At 39.3% G+C, this 23,727-nt stretch overlaps 1 protein-coding gene across 11 annotated transcripts in view; it reads right to left on the bottom strand.

The window, feature by feature from the left end:
* Positions 1 to 4,414: 4,414 nt before the first annotated feature.
* Positions 4,415 to 23,727, bottom strand: part of slc12a7b (solute carrier family 12 member 7b) — a 44,772-nt gene continuing 25,459 nt past the window's right edge. For 9 of the 11 annotated variants that reach the window (XM_027002946.3, XM_081695699.1, XM_081695704.1 and 6 more), the window contains 23 exons: positions 23,543 to 23,689; positions 22,325 to 22,379; positions 21,996 to 22,126; positions 21,367 to 21,608; positions 20,080 to 20,291; positions 18,778 to 18,942; positions 17,952 to 18,050; positions 17,619 to 17,676; positions 17,171 to 17,345; positions 16,710 to 16,828; positions 16,144 to 16,242; positions 15,199 to 15,318; positions 14,928 to 15,032; positions 13,595 to 13,763; positions 12,882 to 13,077; positions 12,529 to 12,692; positions 12,231 to 12,362; positions 11,989 to 12,096; positions 11,410 to 11,526; positions 10,268 to 10,443; positions 9,231 to 9,245; positions 8,011 to 8,144; positions 4,415 to 7,692 (listed from right to left, as the gene is read on the bottom strand). In XM_027002946.3, the coding sequence (XP_026858747.2) occupies positions 7,601 to 7,692; positions 8,011 to 8,144; positions 9,231 to 9,245; positions 10,268 to 10,443; positions 11,410 to 11,526; positions 11,989 to 12,096; positions 12,231 to 12,362; positions 12,529 to 12,692; positions 12,882 to 13,077; positions 13,595 to 13,763; positions 14,928 to 15,032; positions 15,199 to 15,318; positions 16,144 to 16,242; positions 16,710 to 16,828; positions 17,171 to 17,345; positions 17,619 to 17,676; positions 17,952 to 18,050; positions 18,778 to 18,942; positions 20,080 to 20,291; positions 21,367 to 21,608; positions 21,996 to 22,126; positions 22,325 to 22,379; positions 23,543 to 23,689 (3,030 nt within the window). In that variant the 3' untranslated portion in view covers positions 4,415 to 7,600. Of the gene's footprint in view, positions 7,693 to 8,010; positions 8,145 to 9,230; positions 9,246 to 10,267; positions 10,444 to 11,409; positions 11,527 to 11,988; positions 12,097 to 12,230; positions 12,363 to 12,528; positions 12,693 to 12,881; positions 13,078 to 13,594; positions 13,764 to 14,927; positions 15,033 to 15,198; positions 15,319 to 16,143; positions 16,243 to 16,709; positions 16,829 to 17,170; positions 17,346 to 17,618; positions 17,677 to 17,951; positions 18,051 to 18,777; positions 18,943 to 20,079; positions 20,292 to 21,366; positions 21,609 to 21,995; positions 22,127 to 22,324; positions 22,380 to 23,542; positions 23,690 to 23,727 lie in introns of those variants that run through there. The other 2 variants (XM_027002947.3, XR_014116790.1) reach the window with 2 other exon arrangements.

Below are 23,727 nucleotides of genomic sequence, written 5' to 3' on the forward strand. Positions count from 1 at the left end.
CCTTTTTAACCCCTTCGAGCGAGAAGTGGGCGCGAGCTGCAAGAAATACACACGTTGCTTTCTCCAGGAAGCGTGAGAACACGTCATTGCTAGCAATATTTAAACAAATGTCGCTTTTGAAATAATCAGTATACTTAGGAGTTTGTTTTCCTAGTGTAAGCAAAATTTGAAGCAATGACTGAACTTGGAGGAATAAACTGTACCTTGGAGGAGACTTGAAATTTTATAATAATTAGAAACACAATACTTTGAAATAATAATATGATAATTCTGTCATGTTTAGAAATGAGAAATTAGTCATTTGTACTTAGAATAACTGATCCTCTAAAAAAAAAAAAGATAGCAATAAGTCTCCTGCTTTCTTTCAGTTATCAAATTTTACTTGGAAATGTTTTAACGTTTTTGACTATGCGCCGAAGGTTCTATCTTAATATTTTGAGTTTATATCAACACCTTATTATGAGAGTTCAGGGCTGTCATTTTGCTCAACAGCAAATGGTTGCTTACAGTATGCACTAAAGTAATACATTCCTGCTTCCAGAAAATCCTGAACACTTACTGCACCTGTAAAACCTGATGAAGCAGCCTTCCTTTGTGTTTTGGCTTGCTATCAAACTCAAATATCTCCTGAACGCATTGAAAGTAATCCTAATTATTGCGTAAGTGGAAAGTTGTGTTGTACACGCCCAGTATATTTTGTCAATAGACTGTGTTTTTCAGCTAAAGCTTTGGGAAAAGTTGATGGATCCGTTTCTGGATTTAAGCCCAATTTGGCCACCGGGGATTCTGAGCTAAGGACACTTAATTCAAATGACCACTGCAGATTTGCCCTGTGAGCAAAACGCTCTACTCCAGGCTACAGCAAGGGCCTTGCGTTTCACTCCCTCCTGTCAGTTCATGCTTGCAAAAACATTCAGAACGCACCTCCCTTGGTACAAAACAAATTAGTAAAAAATAAAGTAAAAAATTAAAAAACAAACAAAAAACAGAGTGCAGGTCATTTGCCTTTGGTCACTGATCATTAAAGCAAGAGCAAGCCTACAAACAGTGGCAGCAAACTCTGCTCCACATACTGTACCTGCTGGGTCCAAAGGGCATATCAGATCTAAGGTCACTGTGAGCCCAGGGTTAGTGAGGGCTATGGGTGGCACATTTATTGTTACATAATTCCAAAGACAAAAACAACAACAACAACAACAAACAACTTTGACTACTTTAGTGACACTGCTGAAGATAATGAGTAAACGAGCGAGAGAGAGAAGTGATGCAGTCAGCACTGAACAAGGGCTTTGAATGATTTTTTTGGCTTCCAAAATGTTTCTTGCTGTCTACTGCAAAAAAAAGAAGGTATAAAAAATATAGTATATAAGTACAAAGGAAATAAACACTCATAAATATTCCCATTCATAGTCATCATAATTATAAGAGATAAGAATCCTATGTTGTTATGTGTAAGACATGAGCAACTTGTTTGCAGAATACAAAAAGAGCATACAGGCCACCAAACATTCCTCCATCCCTGTCTGTTCTCTATCATGCAGTTGCATACTCCTGGTGCTGTTTTGCTGCCATTAAAGGTCAGAACATATGCACATGCATGGCATGTGAACAGAATGATTATCTGCTGACCATGCACTTTGAAAAGCTTGAATAAAGACCTGAAATTGATTCTCTGGTCACAGAAATAATTTTGGAATGGTAAGGTTTTGCAGTGCCCTAGGCCCCGATGCATTTCTTCTACACATTAAAACAACAGACAGAGGACAATTACTGCACAATATGCCACTTATCTGTAGAATTATGTGAAAAATGCAGATTTCTATATGGAAGGTCCCCACATCGCCCCAAATAATACAAAAATATATAATTTTATTTAAACAAATACATTAAAAAAAAACAAAAAAACATAAACATGTAGGACAGGTTGGAACATGTGCATCATATTTGCCTAAATTATTACAGCAAAATGTATTTTGTGACTTTTGGAAACTCAAGACAGTACTGTGGAAAAGTCTTAGGCCACCCCCCATAATATATTTAAACCAATTTATCAAAGCAGCATGTGAATTGATTGTTTAAAAACATAAATGGATCTATGATCAATTTTTCATTTGACTGGCTGGTTATGATCCCATAGAGTGATACTATACAGCTTCAAATATGCTGGTGAATCTATGAGTGGTCCATCAAACTTCAGTGGGAGCCATTTTACAAAGTATTGTTTATTACCATTGATATTCTTTTGTATTAGGCATTTATTTATGTGTTATATAAGAACAAAAAAAAACACTTAAATATAAATACTTAATGCCAAATAACTATCTTTTAATTTATTGAGTGATGCAAAACGTTTGCACAATAATGTACAATAATCCAAGGAATACATATTATTTGGAAATACACTTTGCATATTTTATAATTACAATCAAAAGTGTACATGTTTACTTGAGGATCTTTGTATACAGATGAAGACAGTAGACATGCACTGTTTATTTGTGGAGTGGCTGAACACTTGATGTTTCTGAAGCAAATATTGACTGAGTCACTGCTTGTGGCAAGATGGATCTCAGTGTCTATATTTGCACTGGTGTAGGAGAAAATAGAACCAGTCTTTCTCTGACTCAAACACTTTAAACGGTGATAAGATGCTACATGCTTGTTCATGCTTTTAATCAATATAAGGAAAACAAGAAAATGAGAATTGAAGTGGTGTTGAAGCTAATCATCTAACAGACTAAACCTTCTGTGTGATAAAGGAGGGAAGGTGGCTTATCTGTTTCACCCAGCGGAATCCTTTTATCACAATATGAACGCCGCCCCCTATTGCAGCAAGCCACCATGAAAGTAAAATTTCACACTGGACAGATTCTTCCTGCTGCAATAGGAAGTGTAGTTTGTTGGCCTTCCATTGCCTTTTCTTGGTTTAGTTTCTTAATAGAATATCATTGATTTTAATGTGCATCCACATTTCAAAGACTTTAGATGCAAAGCCACTAAAACAAACAAACAAACAAACAAAAAAAGACAAGCAGATGGTGGATAAATTGCAGTATTTTAAGTTAAATTACAGAGCCACAAATTTAACTTTAAGGGCTATACTTATATTTTCATCCACAAGTAACAACTGCAAATATTTAGTGCTGCTTAGTAGTAATGGGACAGAATAGAATTTGATGAACAAGGCTGATCTCACACAGGGATATTTTTTCTTTTCATGTTCACATTGTTAATATAGAAAATATAGAGTTATATAAATATATACTGATTAGCCATAACATTAAAATGACCATCTTAACGTTGTGTAGGTCCCCCTCGTGCATGGACTCCAAATGTTCTCTGAAGGTGTCCTGAGGTATCTGGCACTAAGATGTTAGCAGCAGACCCTTTAGGTCCTTCTGGCAGTACAAATGAATCATGTGGGTGGATGGAACTCACCCACCATCAAGACAAGAAAAGTCCTCACAACGCACATCAGGTTTCATAAATACACTAAGTGGATGAAGTGGGGCCAAGGATCACTGGGCATCAGAGCCACTATGCAAAGATGAAACATTAAAAATCCAGGAGTATGCCAGGAAGATGGCCCCGAATGATGAAGTGGTTAGTGAGTACCTCAGACAGCAGAAACCTGAGGAGGCTGGGAATGAGGAGGAGCAGGAACCATCATGGGAGGATAAACCCCTACACGATATGTACCACTGGCAAATAGTGGAAGTGCCTGAAATGGAGAAATCTTAACAAAGAGATTGCATGACGCTAGCAGGCAGAGCTTACATGGAACTCCATAACCAAGTGGCAGGAATTGTATAAAGAAATGTATCTGTGCCAAGTATGGGCTGTGACCCCCAAACTGGTAGAGAGGCTCCAACAGATCCCAGGAACTCCCAGGATCTCCATCAAGAAGAGTGCAGTCCTGGGACCAGTCAGGTTTCTAAGAAGGACTCGAGCACCCAAGTCTCCTAGAGGACCTGAACTTAGAGAAAAAAGAGAGACCATCTGGGGGAGGGCAAGTCATATATAAAGAGAGCCCAAAAAGCTTTCTATGTGTAATTAAATCAGTGAGCCATTGCAGGAGCTTGTTTTACCCTACATCTAATCAACAGACTACATGCCACACATCACGATTGCCAATTGTAGACTTGGAGATCTCGTTACCTGTTGAGTTTAGTTGTCCTGAAGGTAGTGATGATCTAGATAATGTGTGTTAGGTTAGGACTGGGATTAATCTCCTGGACAGAAGTTGGGAAGCCCTGCTAAAAAACCAGTAACTTCTATCAGCTGTTGTTTTAGTGGTTCAGTCCTCCTCCTCATCATCATCCCTCTCATCATGCTTCCCCCATGAGTAACACTTTAATAGCTAATCCCTCTGTACCTAATGATTGATAAAATGTAGTAAATACACAATAAAAATGGATTTAGCAGTGTTGTAACCCATTTATTGTCCTGGTCCCAAAACAGAGTTGTCTAAATGTGCATTTTGAACCAGAAAAGCTCTGCATGTTACACTTGCAGCAGGTTGAGGAAAAGGAATGAAGGAGAAAAGGAAAGAAGAAAAGCAAAATGGATAAACAAGCAAACAAACAAACAAGCAAAAACCTTATACATTCATCCCCCTCCCCATATAAAAAAAAATCTTCAAGTTTTACTAAATGCAAACACTTAAAACGCTTAAAGTAAGTGCAGAGACTACAACCACTGAAGTAATAATACATAAACTAGTGCATGGCTATAGATATCAGTGGTAAACTCCATAGAAAGAGAGTTCCTTTTAGGAAACGCCATTCTAGGAATTTTATTTCTGTGGTCAGTGATGATGATGACAACATCACAATGCACCATAGAAAAATACAATAGATATGTCTGAAACTGTACCCTACTTCACTATACAGTGCACTACTTCGGGGTTCTGCCATGTTGAGGTGGTGTCAGAAAACAGTGTGTGATATCCAGTGCACTATAATAACCCCAAAATTCATCACAATTAGTAGTTTACCAATGATTCACCCTAGCAGTCAAGGAATAATGTGCTGCATTGTTTGAAGATTCACACACAGCTTTTCTGAGGAGGACTAAAGGATGACAATGGCATCTTCAGAGACCCCACAAGCCTGTTACAAATTTAAATAGCAGGTTAACCGAAGAAATGCTTTCAGTTTTTTATGTTGTCAACTTGTTACAATGCACTGCGGTATGATGATTATGTGATGCAATCTATACAGTACAGTAATGAGCTAACATGCTTAAAGTAGTGTCCAAAATTGTTCACTATCTTGATGAATTATATTCCCTATAATAGTGCTCTATGTATTTATCCAGATGTTCACATGTAGGAGATAATGAACATGGCACACTTTCAGACACAGCTAATGTTCTGGTTGCAAAATACTGAGCTAAGAAAATGGTTCTAAAGAAACTGTCCACATTTATGCAGTCAGCTGTCCCCTTCCACCAAACAGATTTGTACTGTACCTGAAAACACTGATGCAGATATGGAGCAAAACAGGCCCAAAACACTGTGAACTTACATTAGGGAATCCTATATAATATTGCCGTCTCTGGCAGAAGTCTTAGATAGCAAAAACATTCTAGCCAACACCAGCCACATGCATGGTGATTATGGAAAGAAACCTTTAAAAAAGGTTTATATGTGTCTTTTTTATTAAATGTGGACTGTGCTTAACTTCTGTTAACTTGGAAAGAACACACAAGTAATAGTCAGGTCCAATGTTGTGACAACTAAAAAGAAAGGAAATAAAACCCTTCTGGTTCTTTTTTTGGCACAAGTCATACTTTTATACAAAAACAATGACATCAAACCAAAACAAATACAAACATACATTATAATTAAAACACAAGGGATTAAATTAAGAACAGTATTTCCTTATATAGTAACAGATTGATATATTTCCTAAAGGCAAACAAAATCTCTCCAAAGTATCCTCTTTATAATAGTTGGTGCTTGGAAAATCGTATACACAAATTAACTAAATTCAGTTCAATATTGTGTGGCTTTCCTACTGTTGCATGAGCAGCCTTGAATATCATTAAAAGGGCATCATAAAAATGGATGTCAAGGCATAAACTAAATGAGTTACACCAACACAAAGGAACTTTAGCTTTGGTTGTGAAGGCTGAGAATGCTGTGACCTTGTAGAAATGTAATCACTCTAAACTCTGCTGACAGTCTAAAAGCTTTAATGAAGCTATTAATTTCATACTGGTTTTAAATGTTTAGTTTTGAATCTGACAAGTTGGCAAAGGTGCAATGTCTTGGGCTGATTTCTGAAAAAGCAGCACAAGTGGAGACAGTATGACAAGTTCTGTTTAGAACTTCTGCTTATTGTTATTGTTATGCAGGTAGAAAGAGTAGGACCTTTATGGATTCCTTCAAATCAGAAAATGTCAGAGATTGTCAAGGCTCTTAGAGCACTGATGCTATGGCTATTTTCCTGGAGCACTGAAGGCATTTAATTACCATATTAGATTATGATACAAAACGCTTAAGTCACCAGACATTGTCTCTCACCTCAAGATAATGATCAATATGTTAGCAATAAAGGAAGAAAATGATTGCACACATCTAATTAAATAACATTCAGTAAAATAACATTCATACAGGCAAATGGGTATGTGAGCATAGACACACAGAAACACACACACACACACACACACACACACACCCTTACATCAACAATCTTGCTACAAATAGCATTTCAAAGAACAAAAATAAATATTCTTTTGCAATCTGAATTTGAAACTTAGTTCCAAAACCTCTGATACAGATCACAAATGAAAATGACCTGGAGCATCCCATAACCAAGCAAATTAATATCACATTCACAGGTGCTGTGATACACCAATGTATGCTTTTGACAACAAAGAGGGATCCTCTCCACTTTACTACATAATAAAACATTATTGTGTGTAAAAAAACTAATGCAAAAAATAACTGTTTTCAAATCTGAAACTTTGTATGAACATTTGTCGCCAAGAAAGGTATCTGCCTGGACCCCTGATATCTTCATGTAGCTGTAGTGAGCTTGAATGCTCCTGCAGCTGAGTGCTTGAGGACTACCCTCCTGATGAGCAGATGAGGAGATGAAGAAACAACAGTTCTCCATTCCAGGCAGAACAGCTACAGGAATGGCTACAGAATGTCTGTTGTAACATATGACAGTTCAGCATTGTAAAGCATCTTAAAGCAGTTAAACAAAGGCAGCCAGACCATGTGCACCTTGTGCAAAGAAACTAATTCCTTCAGAAACAAACAAAACAAAAGGGACAACATTCCCACAGACATCATGAGCAAACACGTGTTCAGGGGTAAATAAAGAGGAAAAGACCGACACAATAAAAGAGAGTCAGAATGTAAGTTAAAGTGTCGATATGCCGCTTCATCCTTTGGCCTGTGGTAGTCTTGCATCTTGCCTGAAACATGTTTAAAGCTAGAGGTGGTCTCCCCAGGCTAAAAGCCTGCAGTCTTTTCAAACACCCCACAGCCCTCCATAATGCCACTATCCAAACACCAGCTTTGCCATCTATACTTGGCCAAGCCCTTAAAAATCACTCTATTCAAGGAAAGTTGGGGCAGCCAAGGAGTTTATGAGTAAATGGTAATAACCTCCCGGCCACCACCACGCACCAACAGGACCCGGTTGAGACCCTCTAACAAAACCTCCAGGAACTCCATGTCTGTGAACTACCAATTAAGGAATATAAAGTTTGATTTCTGTCACAATTCTTTTACCAAACTTGCATACATTTATAATAGACCTCATAATTGCCAAAACTACATGCCAGTGTCATGCAGAAAAAATGGTTTTACACAAGCAACACATTTAATCTATAATAAATTGCGATTAATTCACCGATATAAAGATGAAGATTAAAAACATTTTGGTGACTTTTATTGGTCATCTGACCTTCCAAAAATTGAATCTTCTGCAGAAGCATTATAGTAAATGTAGTACATTACTGTTATGATGGACATGGCGATGTAGGTAAGGATACAGTTTTCATCTCCACCACAGCTCTTTGGGGGTCCAGGCATGTTGAGTAGGACGAGCTGGGCCCCCTGGGACTTGTTCACCACCACCTCGTTCAGCTTGACGGCTGTGTGCATGCGACGCACGTTGGACTGGTTGCTGCATGCAAGGAAGGAGGAGTAAGGACTAAGAGATAAGACATCTGAAACCCGTAGAGAATGAACAATAAACCAAAACCACAGATAGTGAAGTCAGGAGAGCCTGATATATGACTTAAGGGCTTTTTTAAAGTGTAACATGTTCAAAAGCCGAAGCGTAGCTGGGGAGTTAGAACAGCTGTCCTACAGCTGCTCCAGCATCTACAACATGTTGCAATGTTTTTAAAGGGTGTAGTCTTATTGCAGTATTGCTTCAAAGCATGTGCTGTTGTAGTACCTGGTCTGTAAGATCCTACAGTGAATTGTTAGTATCTTTAAAATGTAAATTTTCTGAAATGAGTACTAGGAGATACCCTTAAGTACTTCACCTGTAGAAGGGCTTCTGTACGATCCAAGATACAAAAAAGGTTTCAAAAACAATTACAATGTCAGGGTAACTTGAGACTTGCTTTTGAAATGGAAAATAATATTAAACATTACAGCCCTTAGTATGCTTTGTAAAAAAAACCCAAACAAAAACAAAACAGAATAGGAATGGCAAACTAACTGCATTAAAATTCATCATCGTCATATCACAAATAGTGAATTAAAAACCCATTTGATGAGGTTAGAGTGCACAGCAGTAAAAGCGACTATGCAGAGCATGATATGCACAGGGCTTTAATGCAAATTAGCAATAAACAAACACACATACAAAGCTCAATCAAAATACATGCTGATATCATAGCCTGATGTTAATTCCAACCAAATGTTATTAAAATACAAAACGAAATAATATCTGATACCAAGGTTTGGACTGCGATTTCAGATTTTTGGAAACAGGACAAAAATAATTGACACCAGGTGGTGTTGTCTGAAAGCACATACACTGTTGACTGAGATGAAGATGCACACTATCATGCTAATTAAAAGCTTATTACAGCTCTTATAACAAGTGGAGAGAGCAGACATTAAATGACATTACGCATTTGTGTGCTTCGACTGTGCTGAATGACTATGGAATAAGGAGACTAAGACAAACACAAACACACACGACTAAGACAAACACACAGAGACACAGCCTATGGTGAAGAAAAGTTGCACTTACAGACTTTCCCACTCTCTAGAAGAAGGAAAATGGAACAGAACAACAGAGACAGACTTAGACGCTTATGCAGATGTCCAGTGAGTACATTCATACCACACCAGCAATACAACAGGTAAACATGCTCAATGCTGTTCTCAAAATTTGCCTGATCATATACTGTACACACTATGGTACAAGTGTAATTGTTGCTGACATAAAATATGAGCAGAGTATGGAGCCCCCTGGACTGGGATTGGGGGAACACTGATATAAGTATTCCAGCTTTTCATATATTTTTTTTCTTCCTGTTTAAAGAAACCCATGGCATGTCAGGACATCCTAGTGAGGGCATGGGCAATAATATGGGTAAAACTATAAAAACAAGTATATAAACAAAGGCAATATGTCTGGCTACAGATATAGCAAGAGCAAGAATAAGCAGCTATATTGCTGTTCTCTGTTCATAATGATGAAGTTGACAAATGTCACATTATGTCATAATTATGACAGCAGACAGTCAAACCTAAAGGTCTTTAGTTTTAAAATTCTCTTTTGTGGGCTGTCATAAACAGCACTTAAGATCTTTAAAATAAAGGTGCTAATATTACTTGTAATAGAAAATCTTTGCATTTTGTATTTTTGCATACAGTTTTAACTGTAAACCAAAGAGACAAGTATCAAGGAATGAGGGCTATAAGGAGATATATTCATCAACACAAAGACACATGACACATGGTGAGAGCATGACCATTAGTACAAAAGCCCACACACTGGACCATGCTAGTTAACTTGAAGATTTCTGTATGACAATGTAACAGCCAATACATCATGCAGACTGTGTCCTAAAATAAATAAGTAAATAAATAAAACACCACTACAGAGAAAGTATAGGATCTTCAGGGTTGTGCATTTCACTTTTAGTGGATTCATTGTTTGAGAATTTCATTGTTTGCCTATCACAATGTCTTTTCTTGTGCTTCTGTACCTTTATCAAAATAACCACACACTTTGTGTCCTTATAAGTGTGTGTTTTTCAGTGTCTGGTGTTGAGTACTCACGGTTTCATGTTGAAAATGTCTCGCACGGGCATGTTGGCATTTGGCTCTCGGTTGCGAGTGCGTTCCGAGATGAACTTCTCTTTGGTCCAGGTCATGTGGACCCGCTCGGGGGTGGCGTCAGTGCTATGGTTCACAGCAGGATGGGACACTATGTCCTTATCATGACTGAGCTGCTCCTGAAGAATTAGAGGTGTCAGATTAGCTCATGCGGATCAGACACATAATCTTCACTAGCTAAACCATGCTGCACAGTAACAAGCTGCAGGGAGCATGAGTTCCCTTTCTGAGTCTCAGTCCTCTCATGATTACTCAGTATCTGTTCATTCCCTCTCATGGATTGTTTTTTTTTCTCCTATCCGCGGTCACTTTTGGTTTCAGCTTTTCAATCTGCTATCTGGCAATAATTATATTGAAAATGAAGAAGACATCAAATAGAAACACCAAAAGACCTAAGATATTACATGATTGTTGACTGGGCCAGTGTTTTTGTTTGAAGATGTGCTATCAAATTAGAAACATCATGTGAAAACATCAATTCATGGTGTCATAGCAACTATTTTTTATATGAACACCGGTGGTTTATGCTGTAGCTGAAGATAACACAAAGTGCAAAATACTAGAAGTTATTTTTAATTTCTAAATCTATTATGCACAGTCAATATGTGGCTCTATTAGACTGAGAACAGCATATGAGATGAAGTTATACCAACAAGCCTACATGCAATACTTTACATATTTGTAAATTGTAAATACCAACATATAAACCATTCACTAACATATAAACATAAACATATTCACTAATTTTTACAAGAGAACTAAAGAGGAGAGTGGGTTATAGGGAGGAGCCTCAAACAGCATGGAACAAGGTGAAAATTCACAAAGGGGTTTACAAGGTGGCAGTGGCCACTGTGCATAGTCTTAAAGGAGACATAAAGGGAGATCGAACACACCATGACAGTTACAGAGCCATGCTAATCGCATGGCATCCGATATTACCTGACTGACAGACCTCTTCACAAGGAACCAACATGCCATTCTAATCTGAACACCAAGGCAAGGTACTCTGCCTTCGTTGAACGTTTTGCAACTGGTGATGCTAGATCCAGGGAGGTAGCCTTGAGAACATGTTTTTTTTTTACTACCTCTCTGTCACTTTCATCTTCCAGCTGGGCAGCCTGGTTACTTGTGCCCGAGCCCTGAATCACAGGTCTGTTCTTTCTCCGAATGGAGCTCCGAGATTCATCAGTGATGCTCTGAATCTGAAAGGGGATAGAAGGTGATTCCAAATATCATCTGAAAATATGGCAGATGATGGAACACATGTAAAATGGCTACATAGTGGTGTGCAGGAAGCTTCCATGCTGGGTCTGTTAATGTTTTAAACAGCTGACATATCAGCTGATGTTCTCTCATGTAAGTACATTAAATGCAACCCAAGAGTGCATGTTCAAGATAAATATAGAACAAGTTTTTATGGTCACTATAAGTATCAAAGTCACCTGTATATTTATATCAATACGGAACACTTTTTAAAAGATGATATGACACAGTTTCATAACAATAATGTTACAAGCATTTCAGGCAATTAGAACTATGAGATGATAAAACTAATATACAATAAAACAATATCAGTAGTGCTGGTGATTACACTGAACTTCACTGAACTCTACCTTAGAAACCTCATTTTAACATCTCCATAACAGAGTAAGCACTGACAATACCTCTCTCTCCCGCTCAGTCCTGGAGAGCTGCATCTGCTTCAACATCTGTGAGCGCTGCTCCATCACTAGAGTCTTCTCATAGGTGAAAGCTGAGATATCACTGCTGTGCTATTTGAACAAGCACACAGGAGAATGCAAGATACAGATAGTCACAGATGCAAGACACTGAAAGGCTTGCTTTGAACATAGAATGCGTTAATGTAAACTGAAGTCCAGCGATTGCCATCAGTTAAACTTCTTACCATTTCCACAACCTCAACCTCAGCGTCCAGCCGAAGATGGTACAGGAACATTTGCAGGTCCTTCTTCATCTGGATGCTGTTGTCATCTAGCTGAGCTACAGTGAAGATACGCATCTTACACTTCCTCCACACCTGACAGAGAGAAAAAGAAGCAGAGAGTAAGAAGAAGGGAGAGATATCCAAAAGAAGAAGACAAACGATCAGACATTTTTTTTGCCACCAACGCCGACACACATGAACATGACATGGCAGATGTCAAGCATGTGTGGACCGCTCCAACCACCCCAGGGTCGTGTACCTTGTGCTGGCGAAGCAGAAAGGGCAGAAGCATGAGCATTCCTCCATCGTGGACCACCCACCACACATCTATTGTACCCTCTTTCAGCCTCTGATCCGGGAAGTTGTCCACATTCTTAGCGACCAGCAAAGCCTGGTGTGCTGCAGTAGTCTCTCGCACAGACTCTGAGGAACACACCAGGTGAGAGCCACTTTCAGACCCAAACTAAGAGGTATTTATTTTACACACTAGAGATATACATGGCTGAGCCTTTTATGCAAGCATGTTTCTGTACTGTTCACATAAGGAGCCTTGAGCAGCACAGTGCACGGATGAAAGCATAGGCTTTAGTGGTTCAGAGGTGAAGTGCTAACCAACAAAGTTTTTCCATGACAGAGGGTCATTGGTTTGCTTCCAGGAGCTGGGCCAAGCCATCAGCACCGTGTTGTGTTTCATGCCCCCGAGACCGGCCGACTGGATGAGGTGTGAGACGCCATCCCGCAAGTTGGAGGACACCACAACATGGCAGAAGCCCTTGGTCTTTTCTGTACTCATGGTTTTCTTGATGTTCTACCAAATAAAATAATAAAAAAAACATCAATTCCTGTGCTGTAGTCTCAGGTTATCTTATCGGTGTTCTTTGTCTCAAATTTTGTTGTCTCTTCAGGTAAGTAAATACTTTATTATATGATTTGTGATAAGGACTGGCAGAATCAACTAATATAATATGTGTGATAAGAGACTGTTCATGTTTTTTAGATAAGAAGTGAAATAATACTGAATAAACATAAACATTTCATGTTCTGAAAACAAAAACACTTGTAACTCAGACAAATCAAAACAATTGCTCACAGCTGCAGTTATTCTTAATGACAGTAGGTGTCAGTCTCTCTTCATGCTTAAGACAATGACCTTATTCTTCTCCAGCGGTTTGTTCCTGGTATGCAGAACCTCTACACTGTTCTAACGCACCCAAGTTATGCAGGATGTGAACATTAGTCGAGAAGTTACTAACCAGCTTTAAAGCATGAATAAAACTATATTGAACTATGTAGGGCTACACCCAACCAAAGAGCTGAGATGGCACCTGCTCGGCTTGCTTGGCCTCAGTCTCTTTGATGAGGTAGGTGCCCTCTAGTACAGAGCCCACGATGGTGAGACCTCTGCCTGCTTTGAGCTGTGTGGTGAAGGAGAGGAGACGTGGGTGCTTCACTTGCAGCTCTGAGTCCAGTTTCAGCAGCACCAGCACCTGAGGCCTTATACATATAAGCAGAGGAAGAATTGGTATTTGTGTACCATATTTCAGTTGCCACATATGTTTGAGCACAAATGCTGGTACTTAGATTTATTAAAGAAAATACACACAAAAAAGATACATTTGCAAAACGAATTAAAATAAACCATTCAGTATTCATATATGAATATGAAAAGCATTCAAAGATTTTGGTGGAGTTATATATGATACCATACAGGGAATGCTTAATAGTGAATACCATTTCACTGAAATAATTAGAGAGTATGCACTATATCTGCCATCACATCACTGAGCTTCATGAACAGAGACACTGAGCTTCATGAACAGCAACCTCATGAACTCTTAAAATCATAAAGGACAATATGAGAAAGCAGCTGGAACAAGGGTAGAAAGACAAAGTAGAATTAAATCAAATGACCCTAGTTTTCCACAGTAAGAATTTCACAAACTGAAATGCTCAACAACAACAAACAATTTGGAGCTGTAATAATAACATTTGTGTTTTGAAAAACAACTGATACAGAGCCCACAGTGAGTGACTGTGCCTGTGGTGAAGGCCAGTGGCACAGAGCCAGGAAAAGCAGCTTAGGCAACACCGAGGGTACAGCAGGACACAAGTGGCACCTACACACCCTTCCTTCTACACACTTTGCCAGATGGCACCAGGGCTTTTTGCCTTTCTTCACCCAGAAAAGGGTAACACCTTGCATTACTAGATGGACAAGAACAAAGGTTTGGCCTGAGTATTCTCCACAGCAGCATTCTTAGGTTACGACAGTCACTGTGTAGGCAGATTATTTATTCAATGGGGGATAAGCAAGGCTTCAGGGATAAATCAAACAGTATTATCAAACTGTAATTCTCTCTGGATTATACAGATGGCAAATAGGGAGACTATAATCTGAGAAGTGCAGTAAAGAGAAAGAAAATAAGCATTACCACAAAAGTGAATGATTACTATACTTGTGGTGTTCAAATATAATCACAAAAGCCACTGTGATGTATGAAGAATGACCAACTTCTCGGTTAGGCTTTTTCACATTATAACATTTCATGCATATTTATACAATATTGTGCATCGCTGCCCCACAGTGCACTGCAGTGTAGTGCATTAGAAAACACTTCAGGGTAGTAATGCCGGAAAAGGCCACTGGTCGTCTCTCACCTCCAGTTTTTGGTATGCGGAGGGGACTCCTCCAGTCGGATAAGAGCATAGCGTGCTGCATTGAGAGAAAGCCCACGAATACCATCACCCCATTCCTTCTCTGCGCTGCATGTATGAAGACACACACACAGGATCTTTACATAAGATGTGGACATTAACATTCCTGTTCATACCCAGATCATAGCCATTACACTTTATGTCTATCTGCAAAAATGTTAGTCAATCTAACTGGCTAATCCTCTATGCATGTTCCTGGGGCCATTTGTCTTACCCTCGGTATTCAATGTACTTGTAGATACAGGTAGCTATGACCATGGCCACCAGGGCATAGTTCCAGGAGGAGATGAACATCAGGGCAAGACACAGGCTCATGCCCAGGAAGGACAGCGCCCTATCGCACAGGAGAAAGAAAATGAGCACTCGCATCCAAACCAGAGTCCACCAAACTGCATTTGCTGTTACTCATAAAACCTTGAATAAGTGGCAAAATGAAATGGTGAAATGCTAGTCAATATACAGCCTGACTCCAAGCCTCTTCTTGACCCACCAACTGTGTACCAAATGTCTGGTCATTAGAGATGAAGATTGAGCATTGCTAAACTGGAGCCTTACACATGATAATGCTAATCCGTATCTTTTGTTACCAGTCATGAATTTTGCAAGCACACATAGTGTCATTCATACAAAGCAACAATGTTACAGAGCTCTCCTACATAGGAACTTCTAGTACCACCTTAGAGAATCATCAGCCTGTTAAAAATGTATAAGGGAGTAAGTAGGTGATTTGTGTGCGTTACTAGCTTTAACATCTGAAAGCAATGTTGTATTGCAAAGGCATATGTCCTACTTTTCCACACACATCACTTTGTATCTTAGTATAGTATGTGTGCATTTGCATGAGGAGGAGGTGCCTCTCTGCCACCAAAACTGCACCAGCCTGGCGCTTGCCAGGAACTGGGCGTGAGAAAGAGTGCATGACCTCAGAGAGAACTGAGACGTCTAAGGAGTACTGCTAAAGGAAACCACAAGTTTGCATGCTTGGATTCCACAGTGACCTAAACAGTACTGAAAGGTAACAGATTAACAGGAAGATAAGATGAATTCTTTCACCCTCATCAGATCGAGCTTTTCACCTTCCTTCACCTTTAAAAGGCCAAAGCAATGCCTGAGAAATTAAGGTGCAGGGTTGTTCACTAGGACCTGCCCCTGTGCTCACCAGTGATAGTACTTGAAGCGGGGCCTCCAGTTAGGCGTGCGCAGAAGGGTCTGCAGAGCACAGGCCAAGTTCACAAACAGGTAACACATCAGGAAGAACCTGTCAGAGGACAAACACACTCTAACACTCTAAAATTGGCACTACAGTTCGACAGCTTTCATAAACAGCAAGAAAGAATAGGGCCACAATAAGTAAGTAGGTGGGCAGGAACAGGGACAGACAGGGAGAGGGAGGAACATGAGCTGGAAGGAAGTTATTAAAGTTATTATCATCAGTAAACCAGGAGAGCGAGGATAAAAGGAGGATATGAAAGGGGCAGACAGCCCAGCCAGAACAAAAAGTAGGTAAGAGGATTAAACAATAGAGCATAGAATGCAGCTGAAATCAAAGGATGGATTAGTAAAATTAGAAAAAAAAAAATCTAGTCAAAAAGAGGACAGGAGCAAACAAAGCAGAGAGAAAGCATAGGAAAATTACTTCTTACTTCACAACAGGATGAGGAAAAGGCACTATGGCCAGTACAGCTGACAACATGAAAGACATAGCAGGAAGAGAGCTCCACTCACATGGAGAGGATGGGAGCCACATCATCCAGTGAGGCGATGAGGATGCCAGTCTCACAGATCCCAGCAGTGAGCAACAATGCCCAGGTGGGCTCGCCATTGGCTTTGCCATGCCCAAACACCTGGGAACAGGACCAACAGCGCACTCAAGATACTGGCCCAGATAGCAGTGTGTGCTTTGCTGGACATGATGTAGATGATGCAGGCTTTTCTTCAACTTCTGTGAATCTTGGTTATTGCATATAAATTACTGTCAGAGGCACTATCAAGATGAGCCAACCTATTCAAAGAATGCAATGTACTCTAATTAATTTTTTATGTCCTATATTTTACATATATTACATCTAGGTTTTTACATACAGGTTCTTGTTAGGCTGTTTCTAAGTGTAAAGATGTTTTACTGATAACAGATTGATCAACCACTGAAGATCAATACAAATAACGTGTTGCAGTGTCAGTGAGACCTCTAAGAAAGGCACAATGCCATCTCGAGCAATGGCTTGCAGCAGCCTGGGGGCGCCAGTGAGACTTTGTAGACCTGCGCCACAGCAAGAAAAGAAAGAGCCGATCACAATCACCCAGGGGGAGGGCCAGGATAGAGTACCAATGACCAAGTTTCCTTTGACTGAGTCTCCAAACCTGAAACACACGCACACACACACACACGCACACACGCACATGCACACACACACACATTGACATTTGGGTAGACATTTAGTGCCTTAATTCTCTCTTCTGATGTATTAATTGTATGACATACTAGGACAACTCTCCCGCAAGAGTTTTAATAAGGTCCTATTAATTGGAATTATTTGGATTTGGAACAGTAAGCACATTCACAGTGAAAGAGTAGCATTCAGTCTAAAACCATTTTTAGAGAAAAAAAAAATCAAAAGTAAAGAAAGAACTGACTTGTCTCGGAGAACCACTCCCTCGATGCAAGCACCAAACATCACCACACAGGATAGGTCTGAATTAGGCAGTTAAGAAAATTACTTTCCTAGAATTTGAAAAAACGCACATATTTCTACTTGGTTTCTTCAACACTGATTCATATAGTGACATATTGCCAGTACTGCCCACCTAGCTTGCTACGGAGCATAGATAAAGATACATCCTTACCCATAAAACACTACAACAGCAGGACTTTGAAAATATGTTATTGCAGCAAGGTTGCAACAAAAAAGTATAACATTACATTACATAATGCTCCTCCTAAAGCCATTGGGTTCATTCTGAGGATACAGATGGTAGTAGTAGTTGCTATGGCAAGAATGGTTCCTATGGGAATAGACCTCTGGGCATCCTTCAGATCCCCAGACCGGTTGGATCCTGCCATGATACCTGAAAAATGGACAAGGATAAAGAGGAAAAAAACTCTTACCTTTCAAAAATGTTTTATAATTTCATACACCCAGGAAAGTAATATCCCTATATGGCAGGTGACAATGGCATTGCAGAACCTTTTTGATTTAAATGTAATGCAGATCATATTTATTTTTCAAATGTAACCAAGTCATTATATCTGACTAGTTACATCTGGCTAAACTAATTTTGAGTGTACATGCCATGCATAAATGACTTCCTTTCTTAATAATCGATATAATGTATACATGCATTTACTTTCCCATCTCATTCTTTCATATATTTAGAGGAGCTATTGTATTTTTGTATCAGTCATGACCTGTGCACTATTGTGTTACATGGTGAGCAGGCACGGGGCCCCTCTGAGGGGAATGACTGGTCTGAGAGTTCCAGCTGAAAGGGGCAGATAAGCCTTATCTCCCTGCTGGCTCACAGGCTGCCTGTGGCACTTCAGATAGGGTTTAAGAATAGAGATTAAGGTGCAAGTGGGTAGAAAAGGACCAAGTGCACAATATACACCCATCCAATGAACACAGTGCATACACATCACATACTACATGGCATATTACAGAAGTAGAATAAAACTTGGATGAATGGGTTAGTTAGAAAGAAAAGGCACCCTACATATTCAAGGCATGATGAGTATGGTGCTAAAGAGATACAGAGAGCAAAGTAGCAAGTAAGGGAATGGTGAAAGTGTCCTTACCAGTGACCGAAGGAAAGTATATCCCCACCAGCAAAGTAAAGAATGTGGCGATATCGTTGACCACGTAGGGCAAGTACATGTCCTCAGAGGTATCAGACACTTCCAGTGACTCCATTTTCTTCTCCACCAGCATTTCAGAAGGACCATAACTTGACCACATGTTCTCTGTTCAGCAGAAACAATTATTGAAAGCTGGTAAAAACAAATTGTACATATACCCTCTGCAGTCTTGCTTGTCTGGTACTTATAAGGTCTTAAATGTGAAATGGAAGCACATGATCATGATCAGTGTCTCAGCCTTGCAATAAATCCTTTATCTCCTTGCACAATGTCAAAACTGTGGATCATCTCGCTGGTTCTGCTCTTCTTCAATCTTCTCCTCTCTCCCCAGCATCTATAACTTTCTTGTTTCAATGATATTCTATATCTGTAAAGATACTATCTATCCCTAAAGACTAGACAGGTGCCTTCTGGTTGTTTCTCCAAATGACTTGCTGTTGAGAAGCATGCTCTGAAAACCACAATTTGGTGTATTGAGTGCCTTTTACAAGAAAACTGGCCTCTCTGTTCATTCAGTAACTTACTCATGTGCTTCATCACAGAACTGTTTTAAATACTGACTGTTTTTCAGTTCAATAAGCTTTATTGGCATGACCATATACAATTATAGTATTGTTGACTGTTTACATTACATCTCAACGGTCATGTACCATACTGGACATAAGCCCCATATTTGTTTTTCTAGTATCAACAAAATGTATTCCTTTTATCCTTCCAGCTCTGACATCTATGTATTGTTTTACTTAGATTCATAAAAGAAAACATTGTCATGATTTATCAACATTAACATCCTGCAAATTAAAGACCCTCAGTGTTCAGCCAAACTCCATTCTCACTCCACTGCTCTCAGGTCTTCTGGTACAGGACATCTAGTTGTCCCAAAATTCAAATTAGTCACTGTTGGGGCAGATCTTTTTGTGTGAGGTGCCCCAAACTATGAAGCTCTATCACAAACTGTCAGATACAATCATTTATGTCTTCACACCTCCTGCCAATCTTCTTCTTACCCCAGTTTAGGATCATAGTGAAACTTATTTTATTTTGATGATTTTTTTATGTTTTATTTGAAGATGATGTTTTATTTTATGAGAATAATAATAATAAAAAGTTTTAAAGCAGCCCAAGGTATATTCTCATACCCAAGGTCTTTGTACAAACCACAATACACACATGCAAACATAACACATTATTATTATATAATTGCCTAAGGTTTGCAGTGAACTTAATGGCAGTGCTTCTCACCTGAGATAGCTCCACTGGTAAGGCCAGGAATACCCTGAATCACTGTGACATTGTTACTGGTAAAGTACTCATTGCAGGTGGCATTGAGATGGGGGCTGTCACAGAACAGGTCCCAAAGCTCTGTGGTAACCGTCATGTTATTTACAATCTCAGTCTTCAAACACTTGTCAAAGTTGTGGTTTTGAAGCGTGCGGTTGCCTAACAAGCAGACCCTAAGAAAGATGACCACAGACAGGAAAATGATTAAATACACACAATCAAGAAACTGTTAAATGCACACAATTAAGAAGCTATTAAATATACGTAACCAGTTTCTCATTTGTCATATCTGCTGGATGGCTATGTTTAGAAAGCAAATATGTGTTTTGTCTGATAAATTTGTTGTAGAAATTGTTGTAAAATGTTTTTAAGTGCTCTGTAGCTAAACTAACATACTATAAGTGAAACCATGCTTGGTTTAGAAAAATCTAAAACATCGGCATGGTTTCTTACATAACCAAGACCCTTCATTTTTGAGAAAAAATACACTGTTTTCCTCAGCAGTTTCAAATTAATTAAGCCTAGGCTATATTGGTAGAGAGCAAAAACAGACAAAGTGTACTGCACTGAAGCAGTGGCTGCTAAAAAGAAAGATTCACTGATGTACACTGCACTTGGCCAGTTCCTTCCTTGTTGTCAGCAAATATATTGCATTATATTTAGTTACATGGTTGCAGTTTGCACATTTTATGGGTCCAAATATAAAAGAACATATTGTTTTTTGACATTTAGCAGTGAGCTTATGTTCTAAATTGCCACTATAATGATAGTGAAAGCCTAAAAAGATATTTACTGACTTGAACTATATATAGAGGATAACAATATCCAGTTGTCTAAATATAACTGCTAATTAAGAGGTAGAATCTCTTATTATGCTTATGTGTATATATATGTGTGTGCGTGTGTGTGTGTGTGTGTGTGTGTGTGTGTGTGTGTGTGTGTGTGTGTGTGAGAGAGAGAGTAACCTGCAAAGCAAAATGAATTCAACGGGTTTATTGTCATACTTTACAGAAACCAGAAATTCCCAAGTAAAACACACAGACAGACAGACAGACAGACAGACCTCTAGCAATCATTCAAAAACCTCATCCTGTCCCAAAAAATGGATTATTTCAAATGTCCTTGCTCACCTAGAGCTTTTCAGTAACTCAATAATATTTGGATTAAAAAAAACAAAAAGAGTGAAGTTTTATGTTTTACTTTTATGAGCCCTATGGTCAACACAAACACATAGGCATTGGAACTCACGGAAATTCTGGTGGTTCAAAGATAGTTTTGACGACTCCAGCATAGATGGCAAGGATGGAGAGGATGACGCAGGCAAGGAAGACCAATGCTAGTTTATTTACGTATTTCACCCCCACGAACACGACGATTGCCATCAGGGCCAAGCAGCAGGTGCCATACACCCGCATGTTGTTCAGCATGGCTGCAGCCTCATGCTCTTTCTCAGCTGCCTTAAATATGGCAGCATTGGGAGCTATATAGGTCTGCATTGTAGAAGACAAAACAACAATTAAAGGAATACTCCAGGGTAGAGCCTTCCAAACCTTTTCTTTCAGCATTTATAGAGTTAAACATGGCTTTTAGACTTACATATATGGCCAAAAATTAACTTATTCTCTTCTCCAGGGCATAATTATTGCCAGTGAACTCACAGTACTATGAACTCACAGTACTGTCACTGTTACACAGATATGTGTTTATTACTCTAAAGGTAAGCTCTGTGGAGACACGTGTTCATTCTATCCCATACACTGAGGCTTCTTGAGAATCATGAATATGTGACACATTTATAATTTTCTCCTACCCTTTCAGCATAGTCATTCTGAAGATGAATGACAAAACCTTGAGTGCAAACTGTATAACCAACTCACCAAGAGTATTTCAATAGTACCAAGGATGTACATTGATCCAGCAAACGTGGTGCCCAAATAAAAACACAGTCCTACAGCCCCTCCAAACTCAGGGCCCAGCGACCGTGAAATCATGTAGTATGATCCTCCAGCTATGAGGTGAAAACAGAGAAATACAACATATACAATGAAGATTTTACATTTAAAGTAGCTAAAGGTCTTTATCTATGCAGTTATTTGGTGTGACATTATAATAACTGAGTTCTGCAAATACCAGGACATATCTGACATTTAGATATAATTCAACAGAGGTAGGCTCAGTGATGACAAATAGAATACCATCAACTCACCCGGAACTACCCCATTTGTAGCAATGGCACTCATAGATATTGCAGTTAGCATTGTCTGGAAAAAAACAAAACAAAAACATCAAGCATAGGAAAAAGAAAGGGTGAGTGCTCAGCAAGTGGAATACTTTAGGACTGATTCAAAATAGGAATCCTTCTTAAACACTAATTTTAGGAGAGGAATAGGAAATGGCTCAATTTCAGACATCACTGCCTCAGGATTGTGCAACAAGCTATTGTGTAACACGCCTGAGAGAGTGAGTGTCATTGTCCTTGAGTGCACTTGGACCTAATGACTGGGCTATATCTTGGCTGCTTCTTCCTCAGGCTTGGCTCATGCTGTGAAGAGCTGCATTACAGCTACTCACCGGCCATTTTCCTCCAGTTTAGTGATTAGGGACAGAATAAAATGACCACAAGAGCCCTTCTTGAATGAATGAAGCACATCCAGAGATATATGGCAGACACCACAAGGAGCCTGGAGGCAGATACCTCTTCTCACCCTACCTCTTTGACTTCAACAACATTACTGATACAAAATAAGATGATAAAATAAGATGATGTGTATCCCCTGACCAAGCAGCATTTTTTATCTAACACTATGCACCACTGCAGCCTGTCCTGTCATGACACTATGATTCCTGTGCTTCTGTTAAGGGGCTGAAGTAGAAATATCAATGTGAACAGTGACACCAGTTCAGGAAGTGTACTGTCACATTTCTTAATAAGCAGGCCCTAGAAAGGTGTGGTTGCTCCATTTGTCTGCTCGGGGTTATAAATAAGCACCTGTCTCAAAGAGTCCCATGCAAAACAGATTAAACTCCAAGACATCACACCCATGAGCACTGTCTGAAGTGGACGGACGGCTAAACTTTGATGGCAAGAAGTGTCAAGTAACCCACTCACTTTCTTACACAGCTTCTTTATATGCTTTCCTTTGTGTACTCATGAACATTTGTGTATTCATCTCTTAAAATTATTTCTTAATCCCTACAAACTGCTTAAAACTTTGTTGTGCTACAAGGAAAATAAGTTAGTCTAAAACCCTACAGTGACTTATGGCATTTGTTAAAACTCTTCAACTATAAGAGTAGCATTAAAACTAATTATCAAAACTAATTTGAGTCTAGCAGCACCGCCATCACGTCTCTCTTTTTTCTGAAACTGTGACAGTCATCCGACCTGTCTATCCATGAAAATCTCAGAACATAACGCACTTACACAACAGCAGCACATAGCTACAATGCTAAAGGCCTCCAGGATGCCAGCAGTCCCAACGATCCAGGTCATTCGCAGAAACAGGATCACTCCCAGGATATTCTGCATACAGGGAAGGTACACACCCATGAACGTGCCCATCTGTGGACTCTGTTTAGGGAACAGAAGAAAAAAGTGCCATCTCACTA

The sequence above is a fragment of the Electrophorus electricus genome, chromosome 14, assembly GCF_041902795.1.
Source record: "Electrophorus electricus isolate QZ-2024a chromosome 14, ASM4190279v1, whole genome shotgun sequence".
NCBI lineage: Eukaryota > Metazoa > Chordata > Actinopteri > Gymnotiformes > Gymnotidae > Electrophorus > Electrophorus electricus.